General features: G+C 44.2%; 1 protein-coding gene across 3 annotated transcripts in view; it reads right to left on the bottom strand.

The window, feature by feature from the left end:
- Window positions 1-290: 290 nt before the first annotated feature.
- SMIM14 (small integral membrane protein 14) overlaps window positions 291-19,414 on the bottom strand; it is a 106,446-nt gene continuing 87,322 nt past the window's right edge. For all 3 annotated transcript variants that reach the window (XM_033947307.1, XM_033947299.1, XM_033947289.1), the window contains 2 exons: window positions 17,714-17,862; window positions 291-528 (listed from right to left, as the gene is read on the bottom strand). In XM_033947307.1, coding sequence (XP_033803198.1) covers window positions 490-528; window positions 17,714-17,862 — 188 coding nt within the window. In that variant the 3' untranslated portion in view covers window positions 291-489. The remainder of the gene's footprint in view (window positions 529-17,713; window positions 17,863-19,414) is intronic.

The following is a 19,414-nucleotide window of genomic DNA, read 5'->3' as shown; positions in this document are numbered from 1 at the left end:
CAAGATTCTGCACACTGAACTGAAATGCATGATGCTTGCTGCAAATAAGCCAGAAGAACAGACACAGATGCTCTTGGAATAAAGTTAAAAAGGCATATTCTATGAAATTTCATCTGATTATTTTTAAGGGTCGTTATAAATAACTTCCAAAGTATAATACAATTTAAAAGTTGATAAACAGAAAGCAAGAAAGTGGGAAATGAGCAAAAACTACAGCTGAGGGAAACCATCATAAAGGAATGAATGACATAAACATTAGTGGAATGTAAGTCACAGTAACAATTAAATAATTCTAGCTTGAATGTGATTATTTATTTGCATTATTAACTATCAGCACTGAATTACAAATACTAGAAAGCAAAATAAATCTAACTAAACCATACTACAAATGTAAATGCAAACAGTTCCAACATGTTGAAAAGTAGTCCAGTCAATGGTGCCTCTGATCCTCAGCATCTTTGCAGTTGAACACGTCTAGTGTAATGGGATCTAGTCCACGGGTGGAGCTGGCGGCTCATTCCCCTGGTTCTGTGATCAAATTACAAAATATATTAATACTTAAAAAATTAAGTGATAGTATCAATATTCAGCAAAATATATAATAGTTTGTAATTTTATTTTTACTACTACTAATCATTTCTATAGCGCTATTAAACATAGGCAGCACTGTACATCAAAACATAGAAGATACAGTCCCTGCTCAAAAGAGCTTACAATCTAGTCAAGACAGACAAACTGGACGAAAAGATGTATCAAATACACAGTGCTCAGGTGGGGGAATTACAGAAGGAATAATAAAACAGATATTGGTGCTTAGAAGGTGGGTTGGAGTTTAGAATTGAAAGCATCTTCAATTTGAATACTGCCAGAGATGGAGCTTGACACGCCGCCAGATATGGAGCTTGCTATACCGAGTCAGGCAGTTTGTTCCAGACATACATTGCAGCAAAGCAGAAGTGATGGAATCTGGAATTGGCCATAGAGGAGAAGGGTATAGATCAGGGGGTCTCAAAGTCCCTCCTTGAGCGACGCAATCCAGTCAAGTTCTCAGGATTTCCCCAATGAATATGCATGAGATCTATGTGCATGCACTGCTCTCAATGCATATTCATTCGGGAAATCCTGAAAACCGACTGGATTGTGGTCCTCAAGGAGAGACTTTGAGATCCCTGGTATAGATAGAGAGACTTATCTTATGAGGAGAGTTCCCGGGAGGGGGGGGTAGGGGGGGAGAGATGAGAGAGGAGAGATACTGAGGAGTTGCAGAGCAAATATACTTGTAGTCAGTAAGAAGAGTTTGAACTGTATGCAGAAACAGGTAGGAAGCCAATGAAATGACTTGGAGAGAAGGGTAATGTGGGTATAGCGACACCGACAGAATATGAGACTTGCAGCAGAGTTGCTAACAAATTGAATGGAAGGCCAGTGAGAGGAAGGTTGCAGTAGTCTAGGTGAGAGGTAAGGGTATAGATGAGGGTCTTGGTAGTGGGCTTAGAAAGGGTCTGATTTTAGCAATATTGTAGAGAAAGAAATGGCAGATTTTGTAGTCTTTGGATAGTAAAGAGAAAGAGAGATTAGTGAAATATTATCCCAAAGATGTGAGCCGAAGAGATAAGGAGGATGAGGGGAATGTTCACAAAAATAGAGAATGGGGGAAGAGGAGAGATGGGTTTAGGTAGAAAGATAAGGAGCTCGGTCTTGGCCATGTTTAATTTTAGATGGCAGAGAGGCATCCAAGTAGGAATGTCAGACAAGTAGGTTAAAACCTGGGACTGAATGTCAGTTGAAATCTCAGGTATAGAGAGAAAGATCTGCAAGTCATTGGCATAGAGGTGATACTGAAAGCCGTGGGAGGAGATTAGAGCACCAAGGGAAAAAGTGTAGATGGAAAAAAGAAGTGGTCTCAGAACAGAGCCTTGAAGTACATCGACCAACAGCAGGATGGCTTTGGAGAGATCTACCACAGCATATGCTAAAGGTACGATGGGAAAGATAGGAAGAAAACCATGCAATAAACAAGAGCCCTGAAATCCAAGCGAGGACAGCATATTGATGGTGGTGGTTTACTGTGTCAAAAGTTGCGGATAGATCAAGAAGGATGACCAATTTGACACGGACACATTGTCCAATTTGACACGGACAAGAGGACATAAAATGAAGCTAAGGGGGGGGCAAGTTCAGGACTAATATCAGGAAGTTCTGCTTCACACAGAGAGTGGTTGACATCTGGAATACTCTCCCAGGGGAGATTATTGCAGAATCGACAGTCCTAGGCTTCAAGGGCAAACTAGATGCATATCTCCTTGAGAGAGGCATATAGAGATATGGTTGGCTATAGGGTAAGCCAGGTGTATACCTGGCAGGGCCTCCGCGTGTGCGGATCACCGGACTAGATGGACCGAAGGTCTGATCCGGAGATGGCGCTTCTTATGTTCTTATGAGGACAGAGTAGAGGCCTTTGGATTTGGCCCAGGAGTAGGTCATTGAAGACTTTCATAATTGAAGTCTTTCGTAAAGGCAGTTTCTGAAGAATGAAGGGAGCAAAAACGCGATTGAAGCAGGTCAAGGATAGCTTGAGATGAAAAAAAGTTAAGACAATGGCGGTGAACAGCATGTTCAAATAGTTTGGATAAGGAGAGGAGGGAGATAACATGATGGTTGGAAGGGCAGGTAGGGTCCAGCAACAGCTTTTTGAGGAGTGGTGTAACAACAGCATGTTGAAGGCACCAGGGACAGTGTGGTGGAGAGCGATAGATTGAGGATATAGCAGATAGAGGGGATGACAATAGGAGAGATAGTGGCAAGTAGGATGGGAGGGGTGAGGATGGGATCAAAGGAAAAGGTTGTGAGTTTGGAGGAGGAATGAAAATGTGTGATTGTGGTCTGCACATGCCCGTCCGAGCTGGGGCCAGTTTTTTTTTCCTAACAGCCTAACCCATAAAAGATTGTGAGTAACCCCAGGTGTGTCTCTTTTACAATTCTTTGTTTGTGTTTGAAGCTGGAGCAGCTGCCTGGCTGTGGAAGACCTTGCCTCCTCTTGCCCCAAGTCTCCTGCTCTCTGCCACCCTTCCCCACAGTGCAGCCCCGCTTTAAAACCACAGGTTTGCACTGTGGGGAAGGGCGGAAGAGAGCAGGAGAGTTGGGGCAAGAGGAGGCGAAGTTTTCCATGGCCAGAGTGGAAAAAAGGATTTGAAAATCATTTTTGTGCCACTGCTGGTTTAGCACTCAGGCGGCAGAAACAGTAGAGAGCATAGTCGGGGTGGCAGAGAGCAGGGGGAACCTCGAGGAAGAGAGTTTTTTTTTTTTTTAAAGCTCCTTCATTTTCCATTTGCAGCAAATTCATCTGTCAGTTTTGCAAGAGCTGTATTGTTCCTTTCATATCAGTTTGGATTTCAGGGCAGCATGGAGCAGGAGAGTTGGCAGGGACATGAGCGACTAGTCCTCACCAGTCGCTTGGTTTCTGATCGGCCAGCCCAGTCGGTGTACCTGAAAAATGTTGGTGAATCTCTGCCTTGCTAGATTTGCATGCCATTTCCCTAATTTGCATGTGTGGATTGAATCTGGTGCGGATACGAGTGAGGTGATTAAATTTGCAGACGATACAAAGTTATTCAGAGTAGCGACAAGCCTCTACATTAAATCAGTACACAAACGGCGGAGAAACAACAAACCCCAATGGTACTCCGCAGAAATCTCGCACCTCATCAAGGAGAAGAAAAAAGCATTTATTTCCTACAAATGAACGGAGACTAGGGAAGCTAAACTAGAACATAGGGTGAGTTCTGCAGCGGTCAAAACGGCAGTCAGGGAGGCCAAACTTCGAGTGCAAGAGACTCTGGCAAAGAACATGAAGGGGACAAATCCTTCTTCAGGTATATTAGTGATAGGAAAAAGAACACAGACGGGATAGTACGCCTTAGAAAACCAGATGGGAACTGCGCAGAATCAGATTCCGATAAAGTAGAACTACTGAATGAATACTTCTGCTCGGTCTTCACCTGCGAGGCACCGGGGCACGGTCCGCAGTTGCAGGCAAGGCCCAGCGTGGAAGACCCGTTTCAGAATTTCGAGTTCACACCTGGCGACGTCTACTATGAACTGGCAAGACTCAAAGTGAACAAAGCCATGGGACCGGACAATCTACACCCCAGGGTGCTCAGTGAGCTGCGTGATGTCCAGGCAGAACCGCTATCAGGACTCTTCAATCTCTCCCTAAGTTCAGGGAAATCCCCATAGACTGGAAAACAGCTAACGTCGTTCCACTGCACAAAAAGGGTTGCAGGGCAGAGGCTACAAAGTACAGACCGGTGAGTCTCACATCAATAGTATGCAAACTCATGGAAACACTAATCAAACATAAATTAGACGCAATCTTGGATGAGGAGAATCTAAGGGATCCCAGTCAACACGGATTCACCAAGGGTAGGTCCTGCCAATCCAATCTCATCAGCTTCTTTGACTGGGTAACAAAACAGTTAGACTTGGGAGAATCCGTGGACGTCGTATACCTAGACTTCAGCAAAGCTTTCGATAGTGTCCCGCATTGCAGGCTGTTGAGCAAGATGAAATCAATGGGGCTGGGAGAAACACTAACTACATGGATCAATGACTGGCTGAGTGGCAGACTTCAGAGGGTGGTAGTTAACGGTACCCTCTCTAAAACATCGGAGGTGACCAGTGGAGTACCGAAGGCTCAGTCTTGGGCCCGCTCCTTTTCAACATATTCATAGGTGATCTAACTCAGAGGCTTCAAGGTAAGGTAATGTTATTCGCTGACGATGCCAAACTATGCAATATAGTGAGAGATGGCAATTCACCCGATAGTATGACACAGGACCTACATTTGTTGGAGCTTTGGTCCTCGACCTGGCAGCTGGGCTTCAACACTAAGAAATGCAAGATCATGCACCTCGGCAGCAGAAATCCGTGCAGAACTTACACCTTGAATGGTGAGACCTTAGCTAGAACTTCAACAGAACGAGACTTGGGAGTGATCATCAGCGCAGACAAGAAAACTGCTGATCATGTGGCGAAGGCTTCATCTAAGGCAAGACAGTTGTTAGGTTGCATCCGCAGGAGTTTTGTCAGCCGGAAGCCTGAAGTCATAATGCCATTATACAGAACCATGGTGAGGCCTCATTTGGAATACTGTGTGCAATTCTGGAGGCCACACTACCGAAAAGATGTGCTGAGAGTAGAGTCGGTGCAACGGATGGTCTCGGGCTCAAGGATCTATCGTACGAGGAAAGGCTGAAAAATTTGCGGCTGTACTCACTCAAGGAACGTAGGGAGAGAGGAGACATGATCGAGACGTTTAAGTATATTACCAGCCGTATCGAGATGGAAGAAGAGATTCTCTTTCTCAAAGGACCCTCAGCCACAAAAGGGCATCCGCTCAAACTCAGGGGCGGGAAATTTCATGGCGACACCAGGAAATATTTCTTCACCGAGAGAGTGGTTGATCCTTGGAACGAGCTCCCAGTGCAGGTGATCGAGGCAAACAGCATGCAAGAATTTAAGAGCAAATGGGATGCCCATGTAGGATCCCTTAGAGGGTTAAGCCAAGGGAATCTGTCACCAGGAGTGGGATCCCTAGGATAGTAGACTTGGGGGTGGGTCAGTAGAGTGGGCAGACCTGATGGGCTATGGCTCTTATCTGCCGTCATCTTCTATGTTTCTATAGTGAAGACACAGGGGGATTGTGAAGATATGCAACGTGACATAATCAAGCTCGAGATATGGGCATTGACATGGCAAATGAGGTTCAACGTGGATAAGTGTAAAGTGATGCATGTCGGTAACAAAAATCTCATGCACGAATACAGGATGTCCGGGGCAGTACTTGGAGAGACCTCCCAGGAAAGAGACTGGGGAATTCTAATCGACAAGTTGATGAAGCTGTCCTCGCAATGTGCGGCGGTGGCAAAAAGGGCAAACAGAATGCTAGGAATGATTAAGAAGGAAATCACGGACAGATCGGAGGAGGTTATCATGCTGCTGTACCGGGCCATGGTGCTCCCTCACATGGAGTACTCCGCTCAGCACTGGTCGCCATACATGACGGACACGGTATTACTCGAAAGGGTCCAGAGAAGAGCGACTAAAATGATTAAAGAGCTGGAGGAGTTGCTGTACAGTGAGAGATTGGAGAAACTGGGCCTCTTCTCCCTTGAAAAGAGGAGACAGAGGGGACATGATCGAAACATTCAAAATACTTAAGGGAATAGACTTATTAGATAGACAGATTGTTCATTCTCTCCAAGGTAGGGAGAAAGAGAGGGCACTCTCTAAAGTTGAAAGGGGATAGATTCCGTACAAACGTAAGGAAGTTCTTAATCCAGAGAGTGATAGAGAACTGGAATGCTCTTCCGGAGTCTGTTATAGGGGAAAATACCCTCCAGGGATTCAAGACAAAGTTGGACAAGTTCCTGTTAAACTGGAACGTACGCAGGTGAGAATTGACTCATTTAGAGCACTGGTCTTTGACCTGGGGGCCGCCGCATGAGCAGACTGCTGGGCACGATGGACCACTGGTCTGACCCAGCAGCGGCAATCTTATGTTATGTTCCCTAGTTCCTGAGGAAGTGCTTCCCCTCAGCTTCCTGTGGCTCCTCCTTCCCACTGTCCTTACTCTCTTGTTGCTTCAAAGCTTTCTCCTTAAGTAATTCATTACCCCACCCTCTTCTACTAGGGAGGGGGATAGACTGTAGCTCTCTGGGAACCAGAGCATGGCTCAACCTGGGCTCCCTGCTCTGGCCTCTCCTTAAAGCAGGGGTGTCAAAGTCCCTCCTCGAGGGCCGCAATCCGGTCGAGTTTTCAGGATTTCCCCAATGAATATGTATGAGATCTATTAGCATACAATGAAAGCAGTGCATGCAAATAGATCTCATGCATATTCATTGGGGAAATCCTGAAAACCCGACTGGATTGCGGCCCTCGAGGAGGAATTTTGACACCCCTGCCTTAAAGGAACAGGCTCCATTTTAACACCGGAACCTTAGCTGGTTTAGCACAAGTTTTACTCTGACAAGAGCCATCTTGCCTAGTGATACTAGTCTCATATGCGTCTTGCTCTGCCTCAGTAACAGATGGGTAGTCAGCCATTTCTATATCTGTGCTGTTTACCTGGTTAGCTCTTCTGATTAGGGACTGTATTTTATTTCTGCTCTTTCATGAGACGAAGCCAGGGCTGCAATGGGTTCGTCTCAATATTTAACTTTTTAGTAATTTGTACTGTAAATCATCTTGAGCTTTGTTGGTTAAGCAACTTATTAAATTACATTATGGCAGTCATTTTACAAATACTATTCACACTTTAAATGTTAGAATACTGGCACATAGACAACTTTGTGGCCAAAAGGTTGAACCTGCCATTTTATAAAAGCTCTAGAGCGGGGGTCGGCAACCTGCGGCTCCAGAGCCGCATGCGGCTCTTTTCCACCTTTGCTGCGGCTCCGGTAGTGTGTCACGCAGGCATGCAGCTTACAAGTCCGGCGTCGCGGCAGGAAATAGCCATGCTGAGCAGTGAGCTCAGCACATACACAGATGAAAGCCTTGCTTACTGATTGGTCCGGCGGCCCCGCCCCACCGTGCCGCCGGACCAATCAGCAAGCAAGGCTTTCATCTGTGTAGTGCTGAGCTCACTGCTCAGCATGGCTATTTCCCGCTGCGACGCTGGACTTGTAAGGTGCACGCCTGAAAAAGAAATCATCCTGGCCGGGGTCGGTGTCATGCTCTGGAGATCTACAGCCTTCCTATCTCCCTCTCCCTTCTACCTGCTTCCGGCCACATCCCCTGCTCCGCGGCTCTCTTCGGCAACTCAGCAGCAGCGATCGACACAAGCTTCTGACGTCGGGGCCTACCCTCTGCGAGTCCCGCTTGTTTCAACTTCCTTTTTCCACAAAGGCGGGACTCGTAGAGGGAAGGCCTCAATGTCGGCAGCTTGTCTTGATCACTGCTGCTGACGAGTTGCTGAAGAGAGCCGCGGAGCAGGGGGGTGTTGCCAGGTGCAGGTAGAAGGGAGAGGGCCAGATGCAGGACTCGTGGGTGAGGGAACAGAAGAGAGAGAGAAAGAGAGAGGGGAGGGAAACAAAAGGAAATATTTCATACTGGGCTGGGCCGGAGTGGAGGGAGGGTGGAAAGATTCTAGCTACAGGGTGCAGTAACAAAGGAAAAGGGGGGAAAGCTGAAAATGGAGATAGTGACACAAAGAAGAGAAAGGGTAAGCAGGACCTACTGAATAAGGATAGAGATACAGAGGGGACATGAAGAGGAGGTGAAATAGAGACATAGAAGTAATGCTGAAAAAGTGTGTGGGGGGAGATAAAGACATTGAAAGGGCAAATGGTGAACATGGCGTAAAGATAAGGACAGAGACAAATGAAGATTCTGAAAAAGTGGTGAGATAGGGATATAGGTGAGATGGACACAAAGAAGGGTGATGCTGGAAAATAGGTGGAATGGTAATTCTGACAGACACAGAAGGGAAATGCTGGATCAAGAAGAGATGGGGCTCAGGCTGGATGGAATGAGGAGAAATGCCTTGTTGGCCCGGAACTTCCTCTCCTACGTCAGAATTGACGTCAGGGAGCGGAATGCTGGTCAGCGCAACACTTCTGCAGGGAAAGCTTGGGACGGCGGTGGCTTGGGGGCTGTTCCCCGATTGCGGTGGCAGCAAACCGAGTGGCTTGGGGGACGGCACGGAGACAGAAAGAAGGGGGAACAGGGAGACAGAAAGAAAAAGTTGGGGGAGAGAATGAGGTCTGGAGGAGAGGAAACATACAGGAGGCTGAAAGAAAGGAAGAAAGATTGGATGCACAGTCAGAAGAAGAAAGTGCAACCAGAGACTCATGAAATCACCAAATAGCAAAGGTAGGAAAAATGATTTTATTTTCAATTTAGTGATCCTGTATATAGCATTAAGATAAGAAACAATATATGCAGTGTTAGATTTGTTTTATAATGGTTTTGCGGCTCCAAGTTTTTTTTTCTTTTCGAAAACGGGTCCAAGTGGCTCTTTATGTCTTAAAGGTTGCAGACCCCTGCTCTAGAGCCAGTGGAGGCTTGTTGGAAGTGGTATGGGGATGTAACATTGCCCTCTGTGTCCATATGCCAAACCCTACAGCATCTCCCTTTTGCATCCCTGTCCCTATGCTCCCCTCCATATCATCTCCCCTCTGTTTTTTTTATACCTCCCTATGTCCAGTTTCTCCCCTCTATTCCTTCCCTACACCAATGTGTCTCTTCCTCCCTCCCTCTGCTATGTGTTCAGTATTTCACTCCTTCTTCCTTCATCCTTGGTTTGGCATCTCTCTTTTGCTTCCCTTTTCTTTCCTCCTCCTTGCAGGTCCAGCACCTCTCTCCCTTCCCTCCAGTCCCTCTCCTACAGGTCCAATACTTCTCTCCCTTCCTTCTAGCCCCCATGGATCCATTTCTTCTATCCCTTCCCTCAAGCCCCAGCCACCCCCTCCCTTCCCTTCCAGCCCCTGTCCCACTGGTCTAACACCTCTCTAGCTTCTCTTCAGCCCCTCCTTCCCATGGTCAGCACCTCTCTACCTTTCCCTTGGGTCCAGTGCCTTTCTCTCTTCCCTCCAGCTCCATTCCCCCCCCCACCCATGGCTCCAGTGGTTCTCTTCCTTCAGACAGTCAACCATCTCCCCTGCAGGTCCAGCACCTGTCCACAGGTCCAACACTTTTCTACCTTTATCCAGTTCCTCCTTGTGGCCCAACACCTCTCTAATTTCCCTTCAGCTCCTCTCCCCTGCAGTCCAGCATCTATATCCCTTCACTCTAGTTCCAGCCCCCAGCCTTGGGTCCTGTGTCTCTCTCCCTTGCCTCCAGCCACATATTCCATGAGTCTAGGCAGCACCTGTGTCCTTTCCCTTCAGCTTTAAACCCCCCTCCCAGTTCCAGCCACCCCCTAACTTGTGGGTCCAGCACCCTCTCTCCCTTTCCTAGAATTCCAGCCTCCAGACCCCTGCCACTACCCCTTTGCAGTCGCCTCCCTCCAGCACTTCTCTCCCTCATCTCAAGCTTCTAGCTCTGCCTCCCCTATCCCACAGGTCTAACAGCAGCAGCACCACCTTCCTCCCCTCCCACTACTCTATCCATACCTCATTTAGTCTCAGAGCTGCTGCCAACGATTCTCACAGGCCTGCTCTGGAGCCCCTATAGAAGATATAAATCCTCATCCTTACTTTGAACTTCTTAAGAACATAAGAACATAAGCAGTGCCACCGCTGGGTCAGACCACAGGTCCATCCCGCCCAGCAGTCCGCTCCCGCGGCGGCCCAACAGGTCACGACCTGTCTGAATCACCCCTTGGTTTCAGTACCCTACGATCCCTTTGTCCCTCAGGAATCCGTCCAATCCCTGTTTGAATCCCTGTACTGTATTCTGCCTGATCACTTCCTCCGGGAGCGCATTCCATGTGTTCACGACCCTTTGGGTGAAGAAAAACTTCCTTGCATTTGTCTTGAACCTATCCCCCTTCAGTTTCTCCGAGTGCCCCCTCGTACCTGTTGTCCCTCTCAGTCTGAAAAACCTGTCCCTATCCACCCTCTCTATGCCTCTCAGGATCTTGAAGGTCTCTATCATATCTCCCCTGAGCCTCCTTTTTTCCAGAGAGAAGAGACCCAGCTTATCCAGCCTCTCGGTGTATGGGCAGTTTTCCAGCCCTCTTACAAGCTTCGTTGCTCTCCTTTGGACTCTCTCAAGTACCGCCATGTCCTTCTTGAGGTGCGGCGACCAATACTGAACGCAGTATTCCAGATGCGGGCGCACCATCGCCCGATATAGTGGCATGATGACTTCCCGCGTCCTGGTTGTGATACCCTTCTTTATGATGCCCAGCATCCTGTTGGCTTTTTTCGACGCTGCTGCGCACTTGATCATTTTGATCATTTTCTGTTTCCCGTGTCTGACAGACGGGATGGTCATCTCCATTTCCCAGAGGCTCATACTCCCTCTGTGTATTTGAAGGTCACATCACCAAGGAGGAATATGTGAATGATGGGTGCTGACTACACCAATTGCTTTGGTGTAGTAAGTGATATAGAAAATGCTATCAATAATGATAGCTATCTGCAGAAAACACGAATAAGCTGCAAAGCTAGGAAATACTATGATACTATACAAAATTTCTCCATTCTGTTGCCAGAAAACAGGGAAGGAAAACACAGGAAAACACTATGAAAAACAAAACATTTAAAGATGACTACCATTTGTGTAAAACCACATTTCACAGCTTCAAATTCCAGTATGAACCACTTAAGGCCAAATCCAGTGTTCTCCCCAGAAATTTTTTCCAGCCGGGTGGCATGAAAAAGTAGCTGGGTTGGGTGGGATGGGGAAATTTGGTGGTGGGGAAAATTAACCCCCTCTTTTACTAAGGTGCGCTAACATTGCGCGCTGAATATTAGCGTGCACAAACCCCCACACTACGCAGGAAAACTAACACCAGCTCAAAGCTGGCATTAGCGTCTAGCATGCACAGCAATTCTGCACACGCTAAGCGCACGTTAAAACCACTATTGCAGCTTAGTAAAAGGAGCCCTAAATGTGTACTATTTTTATTAATTATTATTTTCCAATGCTCAATATGACTTCCTTTTTTTAAGGTTTGACACTTGTGCCAGAATATTTTTACTAAATTTAAGAAGTATCCAATTCTAGAAGGGAATAATTAGATATTTGCCTTTTTTCAAATGGTATAGAGGTTTAAAAAAGGGAAATGCGTTAATGAAGTCATTAGGTTCAATCTAGCCATTTATTTCTCCATGAATTTAAACAACTAAAAAAAAAAGATAAATATAGCTCATCCAGTCATACAAGAAATGGCTCTACAACACTTCTAATAATGTTTTGATCACTAGGTTCCTTCCTGAGGTCTCACTGAGGATATGAAATAGATGCGATCCCCACTTCCAGACCTCTTTCACATAATTTAAGGAGAGGTGTTACTGAGCCTTGAAGGAGACCTGTGTGATTGATCTTTATCTGCTACTTTTTTTGCTGTACACTTCCTCCTCCGTATTCGCAGGGGTTAGGGGCAGAGCCGGCCCGCGAATATTAAAAAACTGTGAATAATATTCGGACCGGTTCTGCCCCTAACCCCCACTTCCCCTGGCTATTTTAAGCCCTGAAAGCCCTCCCTTAAGCCTTACCTGGTGGTTTAGCGGGTTTTCAGACAGGAACGATCTTACCATGCTCCTGTCCCGTGCAGATCGCTCACAGGAAATGGCTGCCTTGAGCTCCTGTAGTCTCTCAAACCATTTCCTGTGAGCGATCTGCACCTACATCAACAGTAAAGTTAGAATATGGTCATTAAATCCAGTGGCGTACCTAGTATATATGACAGCCAGTGCTGATCATTTTTTAACAACCCCCTCCTCTATATAAAAAAGATATTTTTAGTAATAATCCGAGTCACACAACAAGGGTGCACCTAGGAAAAGGCAGCATCTTAAAAACTGCATTGAGCACTAGAACAACACAAGCATTGTAAAACTAAACAAGCCAGATCCTGCACAGTCAATTGATCCTGTACAGTCATTGCTAACAGAAAGCCATGTCCTTTTCATACACACAGACAGATACACCCTCGCCCAATACAGAATAATCACAAACTAAAAATTGAAATATGTAGACAAAAGTTAAACTGAACCAAGAAACCAGACTCTGCATACAATGCAACACCACAGAAACAGTGACACGTCCTCTAATACTGTGCAAAATATAAAGACAGTAGATGTAAATTTGAAAAAAACTGCTACATAACAATCACCACTTTACAAATTAACAAACAGAAATAAGAAAATACCATTTTTTTGGACTAATCCATTTTTCAATTAGCTTTCAGAGGCCAAATCTTTCTTCAAGACATTACAGCAGGGGGGGCCCACACTTTTTTAGCTTGCGAGCTACTTTTCAAAATGACCAAGTCAAAATGATCTACCAACAATAAAATTTTAAAACACACAAAGCACACTGTACGCAGAGAAAATGTTAATTATCATTTGAATTCGGGGTTTTTTTCCCAGAGGTCAAGGCAGATGACTTTAAAATATGCAATGTCACCTCAGTAACAACTATACAAAAATAGACAAATATAACCCCTCCCCTTTTACTAAACCGCGATAGCGGTTTTTAGTGCAGGGAGCTGCGCTGAATGCCCCTGCACTGCTCTCGACACCCATAGGCTTCCCTGCCCTAAAAACCACTATTGCAGTTTAATAAAAGTGGGCCATAGTGCAAAATATAGACGGCAGATATAAATTCTCAAAACGGACACATTTTGATAACTAAATTGAAAATAAAATCATTTTTCCTACCTTTTGTCTGGTGATTTCATGAGTCTCTGGTTGCACTTTCTTCTTCTGACTGTAAATCCAATATTTCTTTCTTTCTGCCCTTCCCCTTTTCTTTCTGTCTCTCTTTCTCTCTCCCCCCTGCCTGTCTTTCTTTCTCTCTCCCCTGCCCCCTCTTTATTTCTGCCTTTCTTTCTCTCTCTTCCTCTGCCCCCCCCAAGCCATCGCGCCGATTTCTCCACTTCCCCGATTCTTCCCTACCCCCCAAGCCACCACGACGATTTCTCCCTGCTGCTTCCCCGAGCCAGGCCAGGCCAATCCACCCATGCTCTTTCCCTGGTTATGCCCACTTTTGAGATTTGCAAACTAGAAATGACGTGCACCACTTTATAGAATGTGCCTATCAAGTTGTGTGCGTAACTTCTAATTAATGCCAATTAGCATCAGTTATTAGGTGTCAATTGATTGATATACAAGTTGTGTGCACAAATCGGCTCTGTATGCTGATTTGCGCATACAACTTACGGTGCTATTTACAGAATTTGAGTGTTAGTCAATTATCACACCAAAGCAATCATAAAAAGAGATTAGGTTCTTACCTTGCTAATATATTTTCTAGTAGATAAGTGTGTATGAAGAATAATCTGTTCCTGTAGCACATTGGGGTATTATTTGAGCTCCATATTATATTGTTTGGTACGATTATTTCTATGTTTCCATTGTTCAATGGCAATGTACATGTTTGTTATAATTTCAGAGTAAAACAGAGTTGTAGTTTGGGGAGTTTCCCCATACCCCTCCTTTTGCTATTGCCTGCTTTTGTACAAACTGAAGGGGGCAGAAGAGCCTCCAGCCCCCTGGTGAAGGAGGAGGGATTCAAAAGCTGGAATGGATTCCTTCTGCATGGCTTGTGAGCATGGGGAAATTACCTGTCCATCCAGAATGACACACCTACTGCACTAGAAACAGCATTTAGATGTCACTTTAGAGAAAGATACTATATAAGAAAATTAATATTTGTGTGTTAATTTTCTGCAAACTAAAATTTAGATTCCTAGCACAAGACACAAATTGGGTCACGTTAAAGAAATGAAGTACACTATGAAAAACAATAATGCATATGTAATTAGGTGCAAATACATTGAGTTTAATAGGAATGAAACAAGAATACAGAATGAAGGAAGAGGAGTATACTGTGTACTAGCAGATGCAGGATACACTGAGCACCAGAGGCAGCAAGAACAATCCAGAATACAGGAAAACCTTGGGAAATCTCAACAGTTAAATGGAAAATCAACAGCAGATTTCAGAATCTGAAATTAAGTGTATGTTTTTCTGAAATGAAGAGTTCTTAAAAATGAGGGTCACTATTGAGTTATGAGAATGATTAAAATTTAAAGCTGTTAAACTTTCTTCAATCTACTACCACTTTCATCTACACCAAAATATAAAATTATTTCTCAAATACTGTACTACAGGCTAGGAAGAAAGGCTCAAGTTTCAAGTTTATTAATATATTTGATGAATCGCCTATTAAAATTGCTAAGCGATGTACAAAATCCGAGTAAAGAGTAATAAAGAGAAACTAACATTTTAACAATATGATTACATAAAATACAGACATGAATCGGGAGGGAAAAAAATGAAAAGTTACAATCTTAAATTTTTGGTAGAAAAAACAAACAATACACATATATAACATTTTCTATTAACAAAGTGCTTTTTTTTTGTGTAAGTGATGGGATTTTTAAAAAATTAGTATAATTGGTTGATATGAAATCCTATTTTTGATGTGTGCTTAGATTTGGATATCTACAGCAGATTCTGCCTTTAACTACTAGTACCTGGAAGACTGAGCTTTGCTTAGGAAAGTGGACTGATAGGGTTGTTCTTGGGGTTCTCGTGTGTAGGTTTTTAGGTGCAGTGTTGAAGTGTTTTATATTGTTGAGGTAACTGCCACTGCTTTGGTCATAAATGAGTTGGATAGGCATTACATTTGGGTTAACTTGTACATGAAAGCCTTCACTGGTAGACATTTGAAAATGTTAATTTTTTTTTTTTAACTTCAAGTTAAGAACACTGGATACCTTTTAGTACCAGAGCTAACATTGTTAGGGAATAATATTAGTACTTACACTGCTCTTGTGGCATGACCAGTGTACCATGACTAAAAATGGTGTCAGTTTTAGGCCTTCTCCCTGAACCGGCTGGGGTTTTTTCTCAGCAGTTGGGCTTTAGCCAGTAGTAGCCCCATGATTGCCAGTAGCTCCCTAAATCTGAAAATTATTTTCTTTGCTTGTTTGACATTTTTTCTTCCTAGTCTCACCCCTCCTGCCACTTTCATAATTTTCCTCACCCCTTAGTTCTTCCCTCCAACTTGATTATCTATTTTTAGAACTCTTTCTTCAATATATCTCCTTTCTCAGCCCTCTGCTCTTTGAATCTCATGCAGTTTCTCTCCCTATCCTCATCTGTTTCTTTGTTCAGCCCATCCCTAACCCACTTATCTTTCTATCATTGTCCATGTTTCCCTCAGCTTGCATTTACTTCAGTTCTGTACATTCCATACCTCTTTTGTCAGCCTCTGTTCCCCTCACAACCCTTTACCTACATCTCAGACATTCCTTAGACCCCCGATAAAGCTGCAGAGGAGTTAGGACAAATGTCTGATCAATGGGCTATAGGGGAAGGCTACTTTCGAGAAGGGATTGTCTTCTTTGTGACTCTATAACAATGCTGCGTATGTCTGGTAGCACTATAGAAATAATTAATAGCAGTAATACAGTATTCCCCTGAAATTCGGGGGGGGGGGTGTACGTTCCAGGAGCACCCACAAATTTTGGAAAACCGCAAATATTGGATGCGGGGATTGGAGGTGGGAGAGGCCACTTTGCTGCTTTTTTTTGGATCTCACCGGAGGTACTCCTAACAACAATCTCTTGCTCCTGCAGCCTTCTCACTCTTTCTTCACTCCCCGCATTGTTTTAGCAGATGGGGCAGTTTAAATTGGTGCTGTAGGATCGAGGGGCCAGAGGATGCGCACGATGGGGGGGGGGAGGGCGTCCCAGGTCACAGAATAGGTGGATGAAAAACAAAACAAAACGTTAATGACTGGGGCTGTGAACTCAGAACTGCAAGTTCGCAGGAGATTACTGTAGTAGAATGACACGAGGACAAATTTTTTCCCGTTCCCGCAGGAACTCAATTTTCGCATCCCGTCCCGGTAAGTTCTTTTCCTGTCCCTGCCCCATTCCTGCAAGCTCTGTCCTCATCTGCACAAGCCTCAAACACTTTAAAATCATAAATGTTCAAGGCATGTGCGGTTAAGGCAGAGCTTACAGGAATGGAACAGGGACAGAACTTGTGGGGACAAGACGGGGAAATTGAGTTCCTGTGGAGATGAGGACAAATTTGTCTCTGTGTCATTCTTTATTACACAGACACTGCCTTACTTTCAGTCCAACTTTTCCCTGCACTCTATTGGCTGGCCAAGCTTCCTTAGGAATGTGTGACCAATAGGCTGCAGGGTTGTAGGGGGAGGCAAGTCCAGTTTTACCCTGCATCCTATTGGCTGGCTAAGCTTGTTTAGGAACAGACGCTGCCTTTTCCCTGCAGCCTATTGGCTGGGTAAGCTTCCTTAGAATGTCTGACCAATGGGCTGCAGTGGGAGGCATGGCAGTAGCCACAGAGACAGTGCCATAGCAACCTTCAGTTCTGTTTTTCCATGTTGCCTATTGGCTGGCTAAGCTTCCTTACGAATGTCTGCCCAATGAGCTGCAGGGAGAGGTGAAAGCAGTAGCTCCATAGATATTGCCTTTAGGGAAAATCGCAACAGAAAAATAGTCTTCCTTTGCCCAGCACAGCGAGAAGCAAAACAAAAGAAAGGCAAAGCCGATGCCACAATTCAACACAAGAGATTTTATTGAAAGTTGCTACACACTTTCAGTTCTCACCGAGAGTTCCTTGACAAGTTTCTTTAGAAGTTTGGCTGTCGGTACTTCTTTCAGTACGTTCTTAAAGGTCTTTTTCAAGACTACCTGAAATAGAGATACCACTGTAATATCCTGTTATCAGTTTGGTATGTCCCCTGAGGGGGGGCAGTGTTCTGCTGAAACCAGGATCCTAGTTGGGACTTCCCATAGGAACTTTCAATAAAATCCATTGTGTTGTATTGTGGCATTGTTTTGCTTCTCGCTGTGTTTAGGGAAAATCTCCCGGTTCACCTCCAAAAATGAGTTTTGCCAAACTCCAGACCTAGCTAAATCACTTTCTTGCACCTGAAAACCTTAGATTCACTCCATTTCATTAAAATCCTTAGGGCCGTCTTCCTCATCCTATTCAGCCACAAACATATATTACTCTCTTTATAGGATAGGATAATTCATATTAACTCATACCCAACTTACATTATATGGACTGGCAGGCTTCCCAGCAGTGTTAAATCTTCGTAGACTCCGAGGTCGGAACAAAAACAAGGCAAGAGCAAAAACCAGCCAAGCCATCATAACCATGGTCATGCTGATCTCACCATCACCAGATGGATTTGGTCCCGGTACTAAAAAACAAAACACAAACAACAAATTGGTAACCAAAAACTCTCAAGCCTTCTCAGTACTCTGCTTACATGTATTTGATGACTTTACAGTGTGCCTATTTTCGCTGATCGTGCATTGATTGTTCCAGTTCTTCTTATCTCTGTATCCTGCTTACATGTATTCAAATGACTTTTCATTGTGCCTATCATCGCTGATTGTCCAGCTCTTCTTATTGTAAACCGCCTCGAACTATTATGGCTTTGGCGGTATATAAGAATAAAATTATTATTATTATTATTAACATGTGATTGTAAACTCCTCTCTCTTTCTATTAATAACATATAGAAAAATAAATCTTTCCTCAACAAGTGGCAGTTCTTGAATCCTCACAATGAAAACTTTGTCCTAAAAGTACTCTGCAGCATTTCACTAATGACATTTCAATGAAATATTTCTGCCTCAAGAAAAAAACCTAAGATTTGCCAAAATAAATCTAACAATCCAAACAAAGAATTTGGCAATTAAGTTTCAATCCTGCTTGAGACAAACACTGGTGCTTACGATAAGCCACAATATTAGAACAAAGACTTTAGTACTGGGTAAATGAGACTATTTTCAGTTTATTTACCCCGGGCAGACAACTCATAGATGACAAAGCACCATGCAAGAAGCCTAAACAAGTTCTGCCCTGTACATCATCAAGTCTTGTTTAAAATGATTAAGGATATAAATATAAGTGGAAAAAACTTTTTTAATATAATGCACACAGTGTTGCTCAAGTAGGGAAAAGAACAAATTAAAATAATAAATCCTCAAATCATCCACAAGAATTTGATAGCAAAAAATGCTTAACATGAAAAGATCAAGCATTAAATGCAATTCTGCTCAAATATTAGCGGTTGTGAAATCAACTTATCTGAGTCCAAAGGGGTACTGTCACATTAATTTGTTGTTTCAGCCTGTCGGAAATGATGAGCCAGGACAATGTTCTTCAGTGATGATTTCCAAAGACCTCTGGGGTGGCCTATATTGTCTTTCTGGAGGGTTTTTTGCTACTCTCTCTATCCAGGCTCGAGCCAGAAAAGGGAAAGTGGATGGGGAAGAAGATCCACATGTTTGTAGGATAAGATATCTCTCAATAGACAAAAGAAAATGCATTTGGAAATGCTCACAAACTTGAGGATATTCCCCAATGTCTGAGTAGAGAATGACATGGGGAAAAAACAGATCTGTCCTCATCCCGTCCCCATGTGCTGTCCCTATCCTCGCCCCGTCCCCACAATCTGATCCCATCAGCACAAGCCTCAAATAGTTAAGATTTTATACAGTACTTATTTTATTAAAGTATAAAAAGAAACAATATTCCATATAATTGTCATTTTATAAATCACAAATACTGATCAAGGATCAACAAAAATCCTCTCTCCCCTCCCTCATCGAGAAAACTGAAAAACCAAATTACTACAAGGGGCAACTAGGGCAACTGACCCCTGGTCAGAGAGAGCCCTAAGCCAGCTGAAGCTAAAGAAGCATGGCTTGGGCTTTGTGATTCCCAGTTATGTCTAACAGCTC

This window comes from Geotrypetes seraphini, chromosome 1 (assembly GCF_902459505.1).
Source record: "Geotrypetes seraphini chromosome 1, aGeoSer1.1, whole genome shotgun sequence".
Classification (NCBI taxonomy): domain Eukaryota; kingdom Metazoa; phylum Chordata; class Amphibia; order Gymnophiona; family Dermophiidae; genus Geotrypetes; species Geotrypetes seraphini.
The sequence above is the reverse complement of the archived record's forward strand: the minus strand, read 5'-3'. Positions and strand labels throughout refer to the sequence as shown.